This window comes from Sus scrofa, chromosome 16, assembly GCF_000003025.6.
Source record: "Sus scrofa isolate TJ Tabasco breed Duroc chromosome 16, Sscrofa11.1, whole genome shotgun sequence".
NCBI classification, from domain to species: Eukaryota; Metazoa; Chordata; class Mammalia; order Artiodactyla; family Suidae; genus Sus; species Sus scrofa.
In genome coordinates, this window is record NC_010458.4 from 24,305,932 (window position 1) to 24,322,971 (window position 17,040).

Below are 17,040 nucleotides of genomic sequence, written 5' to 3' on the forward strand. Positions count from 1 at the left end.
GGAGAAGACAAAAGGATTCACATTAGACAGCTTCTGTCTTCTTAATAAAGAAACAAAAGTTCTCTTCACAAAGTAGGAAGATTCCAAAGTCAGTTTAGAATCTGAAGAAAACAAATTAGTTGAAGGAGTTCCCATTGTGGTGCAGTGGAAACACATCCAACTAGCATCCACGAAGATGCGGGTTCTATCCCTGGCCTTGCCAGGAGCTGTGGTGTAGGTCTGTGGCATAGGTCACAGATGCGGCTCAGATCCCATGTTGCTGCAGCTGTGACACAGCCCAGTGGCCAAAGCTTCAATTCAACCCCTAGACTGGGAACTTCCATTTGCTTGTGGGTGTGGCCCTATAAAACAAAAAGAAAACAATTGACTGTCTTAGGTGCTTTTTAAGAAGGTTATCTGAATGATGCAGATTTGCACACTTTTTTATTTTGTGATTTTCTGTAGTTAGGAGATTACTCACATTGTTCAACCAGTTAGGCAAAACAAACGTTTACTGCCTTTTATATATTAAATGCTATACTAAGTGCTGGAGAAGTTAAAAAGAGAAAGACGTTACTCCCTTCTCAGGATTTTACTGGAACAGACATAAAGAAGTGGCTGCAATATGGAACAATAAATTAAACACAAGAAAGAGAAGTAGCCCTGTAGCAGCATGTGGAGATTGCCAGGCTAGGGGTCGAATCAGAACTACAGCTGCCGGCCTACGCCACAGCCATGGCAATGCAGATCTAGCTGCATCTGAGACCTACACCACAGCTCACAGCAACGCCAGATCCCCAACCCACTGAGTGAGGCCAGGTATCGACCCCGCAACCTCATGGTTCCTAGTCAGATTCGTTTCCACTGCACCACAGCAGGAACTTCCAATTTTTTTTTTTTTTGTCTTTTTTTTTTTTTTTTTTTGGTCTTTTTAGAGCTGTACCTGCGGCACCTGGAAGTTCCATGGCTAGAGGTCAAAAGTGAAGTTCCCAGGCTAGGACGTTGCTCTTGGCAACACTGGATACATTGGATCCTTAATCCATTGAGCAAGGCCAGGGATTGAACCTGCATCCTGATGGATGCGTCAGGTTGGTTACCACTGAGCCACAACAGGAACTCCAAGACAGTCAAATTTTTTATTCTTACTAATGGAAAAGTAAGAGGGTTGTATATCACAAAAATATAAAACTCAGTACTTAAATTATATTCTAATGGTTATATTTGAATATATGTGTTTCCATGTCCTGGAAATTCACCTTGAACACAGCAATGAAATTATAATAGGAAGGGCTAGGATGAATACTCTCTTCAAGTTATTCAGTACCAGGAAGAGATGTACTACTGGACTGATAAAAAAAAAACAGACCATCCTTGCAGTGGAAGTGGTTAAGGAAAGTATTTTGATTTCAAAATAAATTTTGATGCGCAAAATAGAGAAAGTACTTAATAATATCAATAGTAAATATAAGGGACTTTCACAAAAAAGTAGAACAGCTGTCTGAACAAACTGAAAGGAACAATTACCAATAAATTGACTATAAGATCTAGTACAATTACCAATAAATTGACTATAAGATCTAGTACAATTTAATTGTATCATATTTGTACCATAAATAACTGCAATTTATTATTGCTTAATCCATAAGCAATTTTTTACCGAAGCATATTTTATATATAAACCATAGCACTAACAGCAATATGAAAATCAAAGTACCTTAATACTCTCCTGGGCTTCAAGAAGTTTGCAAGGCTAAGAAATTTTCTGGAGTCAGGGAGAAAAATTCTATGGTTCTATCAAATAATATATCATATTTTATCTTAAATAAATGTAATAAATTTTTCTCCTCTTAGACCTAATAGAGGTAACCTCACAAACTACTTTTTACAATTGTTATATTCAAGAACCTATAGTGTTGTATGTCAATTACATCTTAATAAAATTGGAAGAAAAAAATGATCACAGTTGGGGTGGGGGCACAGAGAAAAACTGAGTGATCGGGGGACACAAAAGAGTTCCTTATATTTATAGACATATACTCACCTACACTTTATATATTGTGAAGCATTTAATAAATTTAAAATAAAAAAGAACTCTAGTTCAGACAGACTAAACCCAAGTAATTGTATATCTGCAAAAAACAAAAGCTTCAAAACCATAATTCCTTGTTAATGAGTTTATAATATTCAAATCAATCATTTGAAGCATTCTACCTGTGATATAAACAATTTTGATTTCATAGTGTGGGAAAGCAACTAACATTTAGTTAGCATTGCTCACAAAGTATCAGTGTAGTACTCGGAATATCTTTTCTTGTGTACTATAAACACTGGCTCATTTATTTCTCACATTCTTAACATTCAACAATAACTTCAAGTTAACCTCTCTCTTTTTTAAGCTGAAGAAAACCAGGAGTTAAGGTCAACTAACCTGCTCCAAATTAAGCAACCATTAAGTGTAACAGCTGAGATTACAACTCAGAGAACTACACAACTTTACAGTTTGCTCTCTTTTTCAGTACATTCGTGGCTCCTCTAGGAATTACAATGACCATGACCTCTATTTTAAAATGAACTTTGTTAGACAGCTACATTGAATTTCTCAAAGGTTACATAAAAATAATGAAAATGAGAGCAAACACTGCTTTAGCATTAAAAAAAAAAAAAATTCAGTTAACCAAACTTTATCTAAATCATGCTGTAATCTAATCCACAAACAGCTGCCCTTCAGCTGTAACCCAGACTGCCCCACAGTTCTGAAACGGAATTAAACTAAAGTTTAATTCCTTATGAACTTTCTTCATGTTTGATCCACAAGCCTTCTTCTAACAATACAATGAATGTTGGTCAGAATAGTGATTTCTCAAACAACAAAGTCACTATACAATGAATCTAACTCAGATTATTTTTCTTATTAGAAACTTCCTTAAGATTTAGGAATACAGTTCTCTTTGCCTTCTTACTTAGTTGCATACAGCTTTTGCAATCAATTGGCAGTGTATATTTCATTCTAAATTGAAATACATTCTGTCAGGACAAGTAGAAATAGTACCTTCTGTACCTTTTATATTATCCTAAAAACATCTTGCACATAGGCGTTCACTAAAAAAGTAAATATACAGTTATCTATGAACTTGAGTAAAATTGGAGTAAACCAAAGTATCAAATTCAGACATAGCTTTTATTACCTGAAATTCTGATATCAGAAAAACCACTATACATAGGAATTCAGCAAAGTCAATTTAAAGCACAACTATAACATTTCTAGCACAACATACAAACTGGTTTTTAATGCACAGACTCGAGATCTAATAAATGCTCTTTTCACTTCCATCTAATCCATATGTGTATATATAAATTAAATCACTATTTACATCTGTTACAAAACTCAAATGCTAAATTGAGGCCTGTGGGAATTTTGCTTATTTTGTTAGGAAACTTACTAGAGCTATCTTCTTGCACATATACTTCAGACTTTTTGTATGTGTTATATATAGTCAAGTTTCCAAACTGTTACACAAAAGTCAAAAGTTTTACACCTCTCTACATTAATATTCAAACCGTCTGCTGAATAAAAAAAGTTCCAGTTAAGTGTATTAGTGATCTAATCAGTTGCCATTTCTATTACTTAAGCCCTATTTTATCTTAGAAACTCTTCTGCCTGTAAAAGGAACTAGTTCACACAAAAATAAGTCCCTGAATTTTCAGAATAAAATACTGTTAGAAAAATGTACTCTTGTAGCTAAATAAAAACTAGACTTTAGTTTACAAAACAGTAATCTTACTTTATGACATACAAAATAAAACGAATTAGAGAATGAGGTATGCTTTACGTATTAAATACAGAGATGAACCTCAACAGTGAGCCCACGTCTAACAAATACTGTAGATAAAATCATTATGCCAGGTAAAACGTAGATTAAAATTTTTAGTATTATGTATAATGTTAAAACAACTTTTTTTTTAACCTCCTAAAGTGTGTTTAAGATCTCAAAAAGGAAACTGATTCTGTACAGCTGAACCAGATTACACTCTAAGTTACAGCCAGCCGGTGTGAAGTAGGACTTCTTCGGAATCAATAGACCAAATCTTGTTTACCATGGAAGAGAAAAGAAAAATCTTGTGTATAACCACTGAATCCTCAGCAAGATATTGTCGAATAAACACCAGTACGGTGACTAATAGATGATACACTGGCCCGTAGCCGGATTAGGTCCTTAAAAATATAACTGGGGGTTACCCAGTTCCAAAGGTATAAACAAACCCATCGCCACTGCAGAAGGTAAACAATGAACCTGCAGCGAGGGTGAGGGGGCGGTCTTTGCCAACTACAGTCCCAGCCGCCCGAGAAAGGGAAACAGGAGGCAAATACAGCGTAAACCAGACACTTAGCAGAAATCACGGGCTCCAGGTTTCGCTACCGAGTTATCAATGCTGCGGGTCCCCGCAGCAGGGCGGTGGGCAAAAAGAAAAGCAGTCACGCAGTCGGCGAAGACCAAGACAGTCCGGCTTCGGCTATGGGGGACGAGGAGGGCAGGATGTGGTCGCTCTTCCCTCAGACATCCTCCGGCAACCTAAATAACAGTCTCTACCTCCCTCTGGCCGCCCCCGGGATTCGGCTGCTCGAGCTCCGGGATAGGAGGACCACGCTGCCTCTGGGGTCGAGAGAACCCAGTGGGTCGCAGGCTCCGCCGAGTCCCGCTCGGTCCTCCCCGGCACCCGCAGCACCCAGAGGCCCGGAGAAGGGCTCGGGGCGAGGAAAGCGGGCACCGAGAAGGGGGATGGGTCCGGCGAGACTGCCCGGGGCTTGGTTCCCGCGGGCCGGCAGGCGGGGCTCGGGCTCTGCTTCCCGCACCCCCGCGGGTCCCGTGCCGGGCCCGCCCCTGCCCGCGGCCCCTAGCCCCCGACTCCTCCCCAGTAGAACACCGTCGCCGGCGCCCGCGGCGCCCCGCGTTACCTCGGGTCAGGTCCAGCGGGACGTTCTCCTCGCCGCTGTCATTCCGCCCTGCGCGAAATAGACACACAGCCCCAATTAGGATTCGCTCCCAGGCCAGTGGCGGCAGCCCTGGCTCCGGCCAGCGCCCCGACTCGCCCCTCCGGTCCAGGGCCAGAGGGAGGCAAGTGCCAGGGGTGGCGGGCGCAGGGCGGTGAGGGGTGAAGGCTGCAGCAGACTTACCTCGTATTCGGAGGTTCTTCAGCGAGCGGCCGCGGCCGATCGCCGCCATATTGACGGGTTTCAGTCACAACACCGGAAACCTCGCCCAATCGCGCGAGAACCCCTTCCCCCTCCCCGCTCGCCGCGCCCGCCCCCCCGCGGCATTTCCCCCGCCCCTGCGCGGCAGCGGCGGCGGCGGCGGCGGGTGGCGGGTGGAGCCGGCTCCGCCTCGGGCGCGGAGGAACCGCGGTGACTACTTTGACTCTTGTTACAGTTCGTACGGAGCTCGTGCTCGTCTGTCCTAGAGCCAGCGGGTGCGGCGACACGCCCGGCCCTCTGGGAGTATGTCCGCCAGGAGGGGGCATTTCCCACGAGGGGAATCCCATTGATGCGAGTTTGCCGCGTGGAGGATGCTTCCTTCCAGCCGCCACGGAAACCGTAGTCAAAACCGACGCGAGGTGGGAGGAGGCCGGGATGCGCCGTGCTGGCCACCTGCTGAAACCATCCTGCAGGATTGTTTTCAAGCCCTGAGATAGCCCTTCTTCCTTACTCATCAGTTAAAAAACGTTTTTATTAAAGCAAAACAAACACTGCTCAGTTTGAACGTAACTAAATCCTGCCAGGAGTTGTTTTGCTCCAACCAAGTTAACACGTAACAAAGTTTGTTTTCCAACCTCGCTTTGACCGCTATGCTTGCACTTGCTCTTCGAAGCCACACTTGGCCAGGCTGGATTCTCTTAAGTGGAAGTGGTCGGGTGGAAGTTTTGTTTTCGACCGCCTGGCGCAGGACGCGAGAACTGTTTCAAGAAGTCTGGAGCGCAGGGTGGGGGTCCCTGGCAGTTGGTGGGATTTTTCCCGCGCACGCGCGGGCGCCAAGAGGCCAGGGGAGAGGGTTTCCTCCCTGCTTGGAACCAAGGAGAAGTGGCTGAGGGCTGAGTCCAGATTTTCCGTGTATGTGGCCAATGTAGATGTTGTGGCTTAATTTTTTTTATATAAATAACCTAACAGTTATTAAGTGTAGAAACTTTTGCATACATATGTATTATATAGACCTGGTCCCTGACCCAGCAACTTTCTCTTAATCTAAATAAACTTTTAAAGAAAGGGATGAGCGTTTTGTCGCCTCTTCTTCCTCTACACTTGTCCTTCTATTCTGTGAGACTGAAAGGTAGTTAGCAGGGGAGATACAGCCTTAACTACATCTCCTTTCTCAGCTTCCAGTTACTGCAGTGTCCAGCAAAAATGTGTTCAATAAATAATGTAGCTGAGTAAATGCCCTAGTTTCTTTCTTTGTATCAATTCTTTTTGCTGATAAAAATTTTTTTGAAGATACAGTCGTTAATAAAAAAACAATTGGAAACACTTAAATGACCAAAGGTAAGGATTATGCAAATTATTGCAGCCATTAAAAATGATATGCAAGTCTACCTTATAGGAAATAATGTTCATGGTATTAAATCAAGCAAGGATCACAAAAGTCCCTTTTTTATAAACACTTAAAATACGTAAAAGTATACTTTATAAAATATTCTACATATATTTGTATGGAGAAAAAGGTCTGAGATGTACATCAAAATGTTAACTATTTTTTTCCTTAAGTGGTAGAATTACACCATTTTGGTTTTTGTTTGTCTGTACTTTTTAAATGTCCTGTAATTAATACATATCAATTGTAATACAAGCACAAATTTTAACAGGAAAAAGCAGCATAGAGTAGCATCATCAGGTTAATAAAAGAGGAACACTGCCTCCGTAGGATACTATCCTCTGAATATTGCTGGTCCTTTCCTTATTAGATCTCCAATAAGGTATCTGCTGTTAATATTGCTCTTAGATTCAAGGATGTGGCACAATTATTTTTTAAAATGTCCTCTGACATTAATTACCAGCAGTAATTTTACTGACAACAAACTTGCTCCCTCTTAATGAAGTTTTTAAGTCTTGGTGAAAATTACATATTCTAATTAGAGCCCAAGGCAAAAATCACCAAACTTGAGGTCTGACTAAAACATTAAAAATTTTGTATTTTATTTCTTCATGTATCACATTTCACCATTTTAGAAATGTGGAAATTTATCAATGAAAATTCTACCAGATTTCTTAGAATTGTCCCAATTTTCAACTAACCTTTTATCCTATTTTTATAATTCCTATTTATTTTAAATTAACTCTTTCCCAGAACAATTTAACTTCATTTTCTTTCTCAGTCTTCCATGAAAGTTGAGTACAACGGATCCACTTTTAAATTATTTAGGATACAGGAGATCCTGAATCTAATAACCTTTCATCTTTATAATAATATATTGCTATTTAAAAATCATGATTGAATACTCCATCCCTTTCAGGAGCAAGAGAGAGAAAAAAAAAAATCATCTTTCTCCAAGACTTAAGTTTCATCTTACAATGAAAGTAGTCTTTTTTCCCTCTGTTACTATGTCAGTCATTTAATTGGCTCTGTTCTCCACATCTGTTCTTAAGGTGAATGACATTCTGAGAAAAAGAACACTTAGTGCTTGCAAATAACATTGAGCTAGGAAGCAGGAGTTTAGGTAAGTTTTAGTAAGGAATACATTTTACAATGTTGTATTTGCATTTTAAGCCATAATCCTACATTATTGATCTTAGCTTATTAAAATCTCTACCTTAGGAGTTCCCCTTGCGGCGCAGCGAAAACGAATCCAACTGGTAACCATGAGGTTGTAGGTTTGATCCCTGACCTCACTCAGTGGGTTACAGATCTGGTGTTGCTGTGGCTGTGGCATAGGCCAGCAGCTGTAGCTCAGATCAGACCCCTAGCCTGGGAACCTGCATATGCTGTGGTCGCAACACCAAAAAGCCAAAAAAAATTTTTTTAATAAAAATAAAATCTATGTTATCATCTAAACTTGCTAAGATCTAGCCTCTCCTCTTTTTGAAACTTGTTTTTTCTCTGTGTTTATTTTAGCCCACCCCTCTGTCTTACTCATTTTGTTTACTTCTTACTACTTCTCTAATTTTCCGGGTCATTTTGATTCTGATCTGGTCATTGAGAATGTGACTTCCTCTTCTTAGTTTTCATTTTCCAACTAGGTTTCATTTACTATGTGAAAGGCTTTTTTCTTGTACTATTAGTCACTGATAAAAAATGTTATATGAGATTAGGTCCAGGACCACACCTCTGAAATATTACTGCTTGATTCAGAAGATACAGTGATTCCATTGATAGTCACTCTGGGTTCTTGTCCCTGTTCTACCATACACAGTTAATAATTCTAGTTTATATACCAAATTATATGTTTCAGATACTGTGGCAGCACTGGACAGAAACAAAGCCTTGCCAAAATCTTAGTTCCCCTTATCTATCTGCCTTATTACATAGGCCATTCAAAGATAAGCAAGTGAAAAACCACATTTGGTCAGTCTATTTTTTAGTAGTTTCTGTTCTTAGTTAAACCACTCATTTAACATCTAGATAAAGGCCATTAAAATGGCAGGCGATGGGCTAAATTAAACAGGTCTTACAGACCTATAAGAGGGTTAATTATGAAGAGTCAGGCTTGCACAGCAGGAACTAGTCCCATAGTATTGTTCCTTTAAATTTGAATCTCTGGAGTTCCCTTGTGGCACAGTGGGTTAAGAATCTGGCATTGTCACTACAGCCTCTGGGGTCACTGCAGTGACATGGGTTTGATCCTGTGCCTGAAAACTTCCGAAATACCATGAGCACAGCCAAAAAAAAAATTGAAACTCTGTCGCAAAATCTCAAGTATATGTCATTTAAAAAAAATTCTCTAAGGTATAAAATCCCCCAGTGAAAGCAGTTTACATGAAGTATAAGCCTATGTTTGTGAAAGATGCATAAATTCATGAAATCTGGGTGGGTATGCATTAAAATTTAAACAATAATTATCTCTGGTTGGCAGAATTTTGAGTGATGTTATCTTTCATTTTAATTGTTCTAAAACAATGTTTTTAAAGGAAAACTCTATTAGAGAAATTTTATTGGCTGTCCTAAGCCACAATCATAAATATTTGATTATAATAATGTGTTAAGCAGTGGATTGATCAAAATTGTTACGTTATCTTGTCATCTAAAAAGTCCATTTGTACACATACTCCAATATATGTGAATTAACTTTTTTGTTAGCTAAAACATAAAAAATAAAGATGAAATTAAAGTGATTCAATGTAATTTTTTGTGTTACTTCACTAATGGTACAAATAAAATCAATAGATCTGAGTATACTTCATTATTTTAAAGATCTCTTGTTAAATTCTTTGTGGTACAGCAACTCAAAAGCCCGGTTCTAAGAAGAGTTTATTTGGATATTAACTCTTTGGATTTAATTGTTGGAATCGCACAAAATACAAAATAAAAAATGGAAGAACTACTCTACTGACTGCAGTTTTTAAATCATCATACTCATTTTTCAAATCCATCCAAATTCCATCCATACAAATTTTTTTCATTTCATTTAGCTAATAAATATTCATCTTCCCTAATGTCAATTCATTTTCATAGTAAACCGGAAGCCATAACATTTAAAAATGTTTAGCAAATAGTTTCAAAATAGTTTCAAAACTCTTCATCTGAAGATTCTAAGCATATTAGAAACTCTTTTTCCATGATTTTTAAGTGTGTAGATATAAAAATTTATGTAGGTGGCATGCTTATATTTTTCCTTTTCAGAAAAAAAAAAATCACAAAACTGCAGAAGTTTCCAAATGTCTATTATCTAAATGCCCTCCCTCTTCCTAGCACAAATTTCTTCTGAAAAGTAATACTTTCTTAGTTATTCTTACCATGTTTACCTTGAAGGCAAAGATTAAACATTTTAAAATTTTTCTGATAACATGCTACTGGAAACCGTCAGTCATCATGAAAAACAGTTTGGCACTAAATAAACATCAAACACTTGCATGATACAAAAGGTTGTCATAGTCACTCCTCATTTCAAAGTGTGTGAAAATTAAACTGTGTTGTAAAGGTCCTTACTATATAAATAGTACATGTGGTACTATTTTTATTCTTCTGTGAATCTCTTATATGTATCACTTATAGCCACAGCTTCATCGACTTTTTCGTAAAACATTGTTTTTACTGACAAGAATATACATTTTTGGTACATCTTTACTATGATGGTACAGAAAAAGAGTAGTTACTGGTGTATTTTACCACTGAAGAGAATTCCAAAAACTGAACCCAGTGTAGAAACATCTATGCTTCTATCCAGTTATACCAAAAAACTTCCATAATGCCTACTTGGTCAAACTTTTCCTTCAAATCTATAGTTTGTTTGTTTGTTTTCCTTTTTCTATTTTGGTTGACCAGTGGGACTGCATATTTTAGTTCTGTCAACAAATTGATTTGTTTGTGTGTTTTTTTAAACTATGTCAGGAAATGCTGCTAAATTCCCCACTGGTATGTACCTCTTTGTTGCTTAAAAAAAAAAAAGAAAAAAAAAAACAAAAACGGCTTTTTGCAAAGCAATGAATTCAATACTATATGACTTCTAACTTTACTGGAAAAAAACAGAAAATTATTTTCTTATTCTGAGTGCTTGTTTTAAAGTATTTTGCTAATAGATAGCTTTGTACTGTCATTAGCTAACATCTCAAGGAACAGTATACACTAGAATAACAGTAAAGGTTAAGGTGCATAAATTCATTATTTCATGAAATCTCAATTTCAGTTTTTAAAATATCGGCTGAGATTGAGACATCTGATTACCTTATCATTGCTTTTTCTTTGTAATGATGTTGATAAAGTGCTTATATCAGGAGAATGAGTATCTATCTGATCTTCTGTATTTTATATTATTCATTTTATTTTTTTTGGCTGTGCTTACAGCATGCAAAAGTTCCCAAGCCAGGGATCAAACCCACACCACAGCAGCAGCCTGAGCCACTGCAGTGACAACTCTGAATCCTTAACCTGCTGAACCACACGAGAGAGAACACTGATTTTCCATATTTTAAAATCTTGTGTTTGTGCTTTTATTATTTGTGTTACACACAGTTTCTTGCAAGATTCTTTTTAAGCCATGTATCCATTTTGTGAAGGATAGCTTTAAATATACTTCTTAAATCTACTTATCTGGGCATAGTATATGGACATATGCCCAAGAGAAAAGACTTCCTTGGAGACGGTTGTGAACGCCTCTTGAGTTGCAGAATCCCCAGTCTTTCCTCAGGATACCTTACATGACCATGCTAATTTAACCTACTAACCAGGGTTAATTGTCTATTGTTAATCTGTAAAATAAATATAAGTAGTTTAATTTATTCTTTCTTTTATTTTCCTTTTTTATTTCAGCTAAAAAAAAAAAAAATAGACCCAAAACACTTCCACCAAGAAACAAAAATCTAACAGTGTACGAAAATTAGAGTAACAGTGAGTGAGTGGAAAACTGGAAAAGCCAAGCTATATAGAAGGCAAATGCCAATAGCATACCTGAGCTTTGAAAGCTAAGTCACTACCAGAAGGTGGAAAAGAAAAACATGACATTTCTGCATTGAGCCTAAGATTCTAGAAGTGGACCAAAGTGGACCAAGGTTGGTAATGCCCCCTAGCTTCCAGAAGTAGCAATAACAAATCCTTCTTAGAGAAAAATACAATTTAAGATCAAACAAATAAATGTTTCATGTTGAGGATTTCCCTTGTGGTGCAGAGGGGTAAGGATCGGACATTGTCACTGCAGCAGCTTGGGTTACTGCTGTGTGCAGGTTTAATCCCTGGCCCAGGAACTTCTATATGCTGCAAGTGCAGCCAAAAAAAAAGAAAGTTCAAGTCGAAAGATTACAAAACGCATGAGAAAAAGTTGATATGAGTAAGAATCAAAAAAAAAAAAAATTGGCAGAATTGTATCCCAGAGAGTTCAGATACTGATAGAAAAAGTATATAAAGAATATAAAGGAGGCGTCTGGATAGACAATTTTTTTAAATAAAGAATTCTGATCCCATCCATGATGGAGAATAGGTATTGGATCTACTTTCCCACCAAAAAATCCAAAAAAACTATTAATCTAGACAAAAATGTATGAACAACTGTTTCTAGCTATTGGACAATAGATCGTGTGGCACTGTGACCTTGAGATGAAAGAAACAAATAGTGTGAAGTCAACATTCTCTCTGCCTTTTTGCCTGAGGACAGCTTTCTAAATAAAACATGAAGCTGTGGAAGTGAAATAAACAGCAGTCTCACTGGATGGAGGGAAGAAAGATTAAAGTTCAGAGATAATGAAGCAATTGAAATTTGAAGGACAGACTACTAGAGAGGAGGGAGCCACACGGAGTAGGAGTTCCAGAAATCTGTACATGAATCCTCTTGATTATTTAGCTGAATTTAAAGCTGCGCAAGTACAGGTACTTTGTGAGGGCTGGCAGAGAACAACTCCTCGGGGATGTGAACTGAATGGAGAGCCAGAGTTTGCAGATTGCTGAAAGACATTAGAGTTCCAACCAGCGAGTGGAGACTTTGGTGAACACTGAGTATTCCGTTAAGACTCTCCAAAAGGCTACACTTTGGGAAAGGGGTGAATGAAACCCCCAAAAGATTTAACTTAGGGAGAAAGCTGCACCAGTCCCAAAATAAAGGCGACCACAGACACATCCAAACAAAAACCAAAACCAAGTCTCAACGGGATCGAGCTGTTTTTTAAATTTCAAAGAATTTTTCATGAATAGATGTGTTCTACAATAAATGTTAAAGGAAGTTTTGCAGACTTAAGAGAATAATACCAGATGGAAATTCAGCTCTACATGAAGGGACAAAGAGTGCAGACAACAATGGGTAATATATGATCTATTTATTTTTGCTTTTTTTAGGGCTGAACCTGTGGCACATGGATGTTCCCAGGCTAGGAATCAAATCCAAGCTGCAGCTGCTGGCCTGCATCCACAGCCACAGCTCTGTCTCTGACCTACACCAAAGCTCACCAAGCAAGGCTAGGAATAGACCCCACATCCTCATGGATACTAGTTGAGTTGGTAACCCACTGAGCCACAATAAGAACTCCCTAAATTATCTATTGCTCTTCTCCTACAATACCCTTTTTCCAGATATACCTTGGAAACTGAGTTAGTAACCAAAAGGTTACTTGGTCAATGTGGAATCACAGAAATTGTTGGATTTTTTGAAAAACATTTTGCTACTTTTTAGGTTTTCACAAATCCTAAATGTAGACTAATTGTGTCTAATATTCTGCATTAACTTTTCTGGCCTTTGTAAATTTCTAATTTGTGTTTTTACTTTTTCTTTCCCCACTCCCTCTTACCACCCCACCTGCCACTGCCAGCCACATGATGTGGAAGTTCCTATGCCAGGTAATGAACCATCACCCCAGGCCACTGCTATGATCTGAGCCACAGTGACAATGCCAGATCCTTAACTCAGGAGCCACCAGTGGACTCCTTTACTTTTCTCTTATTTTTTCCTATAGTATTCCTAAGAATGATCATTAATTCCTTTACTTCCATAATTGAAAATTTTTAAATTCTCAGGCTTCTCTTTTAATAATGTATTAATGCTATTGAATTATTTAATTTTTTTGTAAAAAGTGCTCAGAGTCTTGAAATTATTGGTCAAATGGCAAGCAATGCACAGCATGAATACAGTGGAAATAAAATGGTCGTGAAATCCTGGGAATGAGTCTCACAACAAACATAAATGGTATCGTGGCATATGATGGAGAGTTGGTCTTGGACATTTATGGAGAGGGTTGAACCAGTCAATAAACGGTCTGGAGGAACCATTTACTGGGGTGGGGCTGGGGGTAGATCTACATTTCCAGGTGGGTTCAAAGAATTAAAAGCGGAAAGCAAAACTTTAAAACTTTTAGAAGAAAATGTAGAATATCTTCATGAGCTGGAAAAGGTTAAGAGTTTCTTAAATAAGACACAAAAGCTGTTTGGCAGTATCTATTCATGTGAAGAATGCCCCATCCTACCATTTAATGGTTCTACTCTTAGGTATAACGCCATAGAGACACCCTCAGATGTGTGCCCACAGAAACTCTGACCCGAATGTCTGCAGTAGAGTTTTTACTCTGGCTAAATCTGGGAATGATCCAATATGGACTTCTACAGAAAAATAGAAATATCTGTGATTGGTTCATTGAAAAAAATATGTCTTTTCCAAGCATAATGAAGAGTGACAAAAGCAGGTTGCAGATAAGTAAATACAGTATGATACTAGTTATATCAAATTTCAACAAATAATACTTGACACATTTTGAGAGTTATATGCATATAATATAAAGAAATGCATGGAATGATAAACACCAAAATCAGGCACTGATTTTTTCTGAGAAGGAGGGAAGGAAAGAATAAAATCTAATTTGGATTAAGCACACAGGGAGCTTTAAATGTATTTATAATTTATTTAATGATAAAATTCATTTTTAAAGTGAGGGAGAGATGGAAAACTATTACTATAAACTTAAATTTTAAATATTCAATCAATTTATCTTTAGATACTAAAAAAAGTTAGAGGCAATTTATGATGAACAAGAAACTGTCATTGCCTTATAGTTACAGCTTAATTGTACAAAAAAACATTGCCTGGCTTTTGCTCACTTCATACTCTAATGGAGCTTAAGTGGTTTTAGCCTATTGGTAAAAATCAAATCTGCTTTCAAAGGATAAATATTTATTATCTTTTGATAACAGGTATATTAAATTTTTTTTCCTGAGTTCTAAAAGGCAAATTTGAAGTGGAATTTCTCTTTTTTTCCCAATGATAAATCTTAATCTCCTAAAATAATTGAAACAGGTATAGCTTCCCTACAACTGATTATTTTGAAGGGATCAAATAGTACACCGAATGTGTAAATTCTAGTGTGTTTGTTAAAGGGTCATTCACTATATATTGCTATCATTTTTTTTTTAACTAAAAAAAATTTTTTTTGTTTTTTTAGGGCTGCACCCGCAGCATATGGAGGTTCCCAGGCTAGGGGTCGAATTGGAACTGTAGCCACCAGCGTGGGATCCTTAACTCACTGAGCGAGGCCAGGGATCAAACCCGCAATCTCAAGATTCCTAGTCGGATTCGTTTCTGCTGCGCCACGACGGGAACTCCGTTATCTCTCTCTCTTTTTTTTTATTTTTTTTTTTGAAGTTATCATAGACTTCACCGCTCATAGTCTCCAAATTTATCTAACATTAATTACATTTCAATCTTCTAAGTCTTTCTCTTGAAGCTGGACTCTGCTATATCCCTCACTAACTTTTCTGTTTGTCATCTGTATCATAATAAAAAAGAACTAACAATTTTCCTAATTTCTGGATTCTCTGTGGGTTTTTTTGTTTGTTTGTTTGTTTGTTTGTTTTTGTCTTTTCTGGGGCTGCACCCATGGCATATGGAGGTTCCCAGGCCAGGGGTCGAATAGGAGCTGAAGCCACCGGCCTATGCCAGAGCCACAGCAACTCTGGATCCAAGCTATGTCTTAGACCTACACCACAGCTCACTGCAATGCCAGATCCTTAACCCACTATCCAAGGCCAGGGATCGAACCCATAACCTCATCATTCCTAGTGGATTCGAGCTGTAGTGGCTGGCCTGTGCCACAGCCACAGCAATGCCAGATCAGAACCGCATCTGCAACCTATACCACAGCTCACAGCAATGCTGGATCCTTAACCCACTGAGCAAGGCCAGGGATCAAAACCACAACCTCAAGGTTCTTAGTTGGATTTGTTTCTGCTGAGCCATGATGAGAAATCCCCTTTCTTTCTCTTTCTTTCTTTTCCTTCCTTCCTCCCTTCTTTCTTTTTCAGGAAGCACAGGGAGAAGTGTGTATCAAATAGACATGGAAAGCAGGATATTACAGTAATAAGATCTTGGGTGTAAGACTTAGCCATGAAACTTGGACATATCATGTATCATCTCTAAACACTATTTATAGTAAAATGAGCCTGGCTTGATAAGATTGACGTCAGGCTTATATGGGACAAGGCTCATAGCACTCAGTACATGTCTAGCACACAGTAACCTTTCAATAATTTAGTTAATGGATGGCGAAGATGAGGATGACAATGCAGCATGTATACAAAGTTGACTTAAATACTGAGATTGAATTATCATTCGAACAAATGAGTAAAAGACACAGAGTAATTTTAAAGAGGCTTATAATGAACACTCACCTTTAACTGCCTCTCGGCTTACTTACCCAGTGCATATTTGGTGATAGAAAATATTAGCAGTTGAAATGACTCAGGATGCAGACAAGATCCTGGCAAGCCGGTACAACCCCTTAATGATGTGAGGAGGGCCTGCTTAGGCGTTAGATCCATAAAATAGAAACTTTCAGAGTTCCTGTCGTGGCTCAGTGGTTAACCAACCTGACTAGTATCCATGAGGATACAGATTCAATCCCTGGCCTCTCTCAGTGGGTTAAGGATGCAGCATTGCAGTGAGTTGTGGTGTAGGTCGCAGATGTGGCTCAGATCCCACGCTGCTGTGGCTATGGCATAGGCTGGCAGCTACAGCTCTGATTTGACCCCTAGCCTGGAAACTTCCAAAAAGACAAAAAAAAAAAAAAAAAGACACTTTCCTATAACTTCCTACCTGATGAAAGGACCACTATTTCTGCAAAAAAGTGACTGCTGATCCATCCCTGGTAGTTTTACTGGCAGGTACACCCCCGCTCAGCTGCCATCAGTTGCTGCTAAGCTCACAGCTGTACCTCACTCCAGGGAATTGCTCTCAGCCCAAAGGAGTTGTGTTGCCCAGAGGTGCCTTAGAGAATGAGACTGCGGGAGGAGGAAGCCTCTGGTAGCCAATGCTTGCTGAGAGGGAGATACAAGCCCTGATCCCTTGCCTTAGTGTGGCATGACTCAGGGGAGCCACTCCTGCTCCAGCGCTTCCTTCTGGAATCCGGCTGAGCCAGATCCATGTCTTTGCCTACTTTCTCTTCCTGCACCACACTTC

General features: G+C 38.7%; 1 protein-coding gene across 1 annotated transcript; it reads right to left on the bottom strand.

The window, feature by feature from the left end:
• On the bottom strand, positions 905 to 5,261 carry LOC110257248 (collagen alpha-2(I) chain-like). Its single transcript, XM_021076810.1, has 2 exons — positions 5,153 to 5,261; positions 905 to 4,981 (listed from the first exon to the last, which is right to left on the bottom strand). The coding sequence occupies exons 1-2, from the start codon at positions 5,199 to 5,201 to the stop codon at positions 4,551 to 4,553; spliced, it is 480 nt and encodes a 159-aa protein (XP_020932469.1). The 5' UTR covers positions 5,202 to 5,261; the 3' UTR covers positions 905 to 4,550.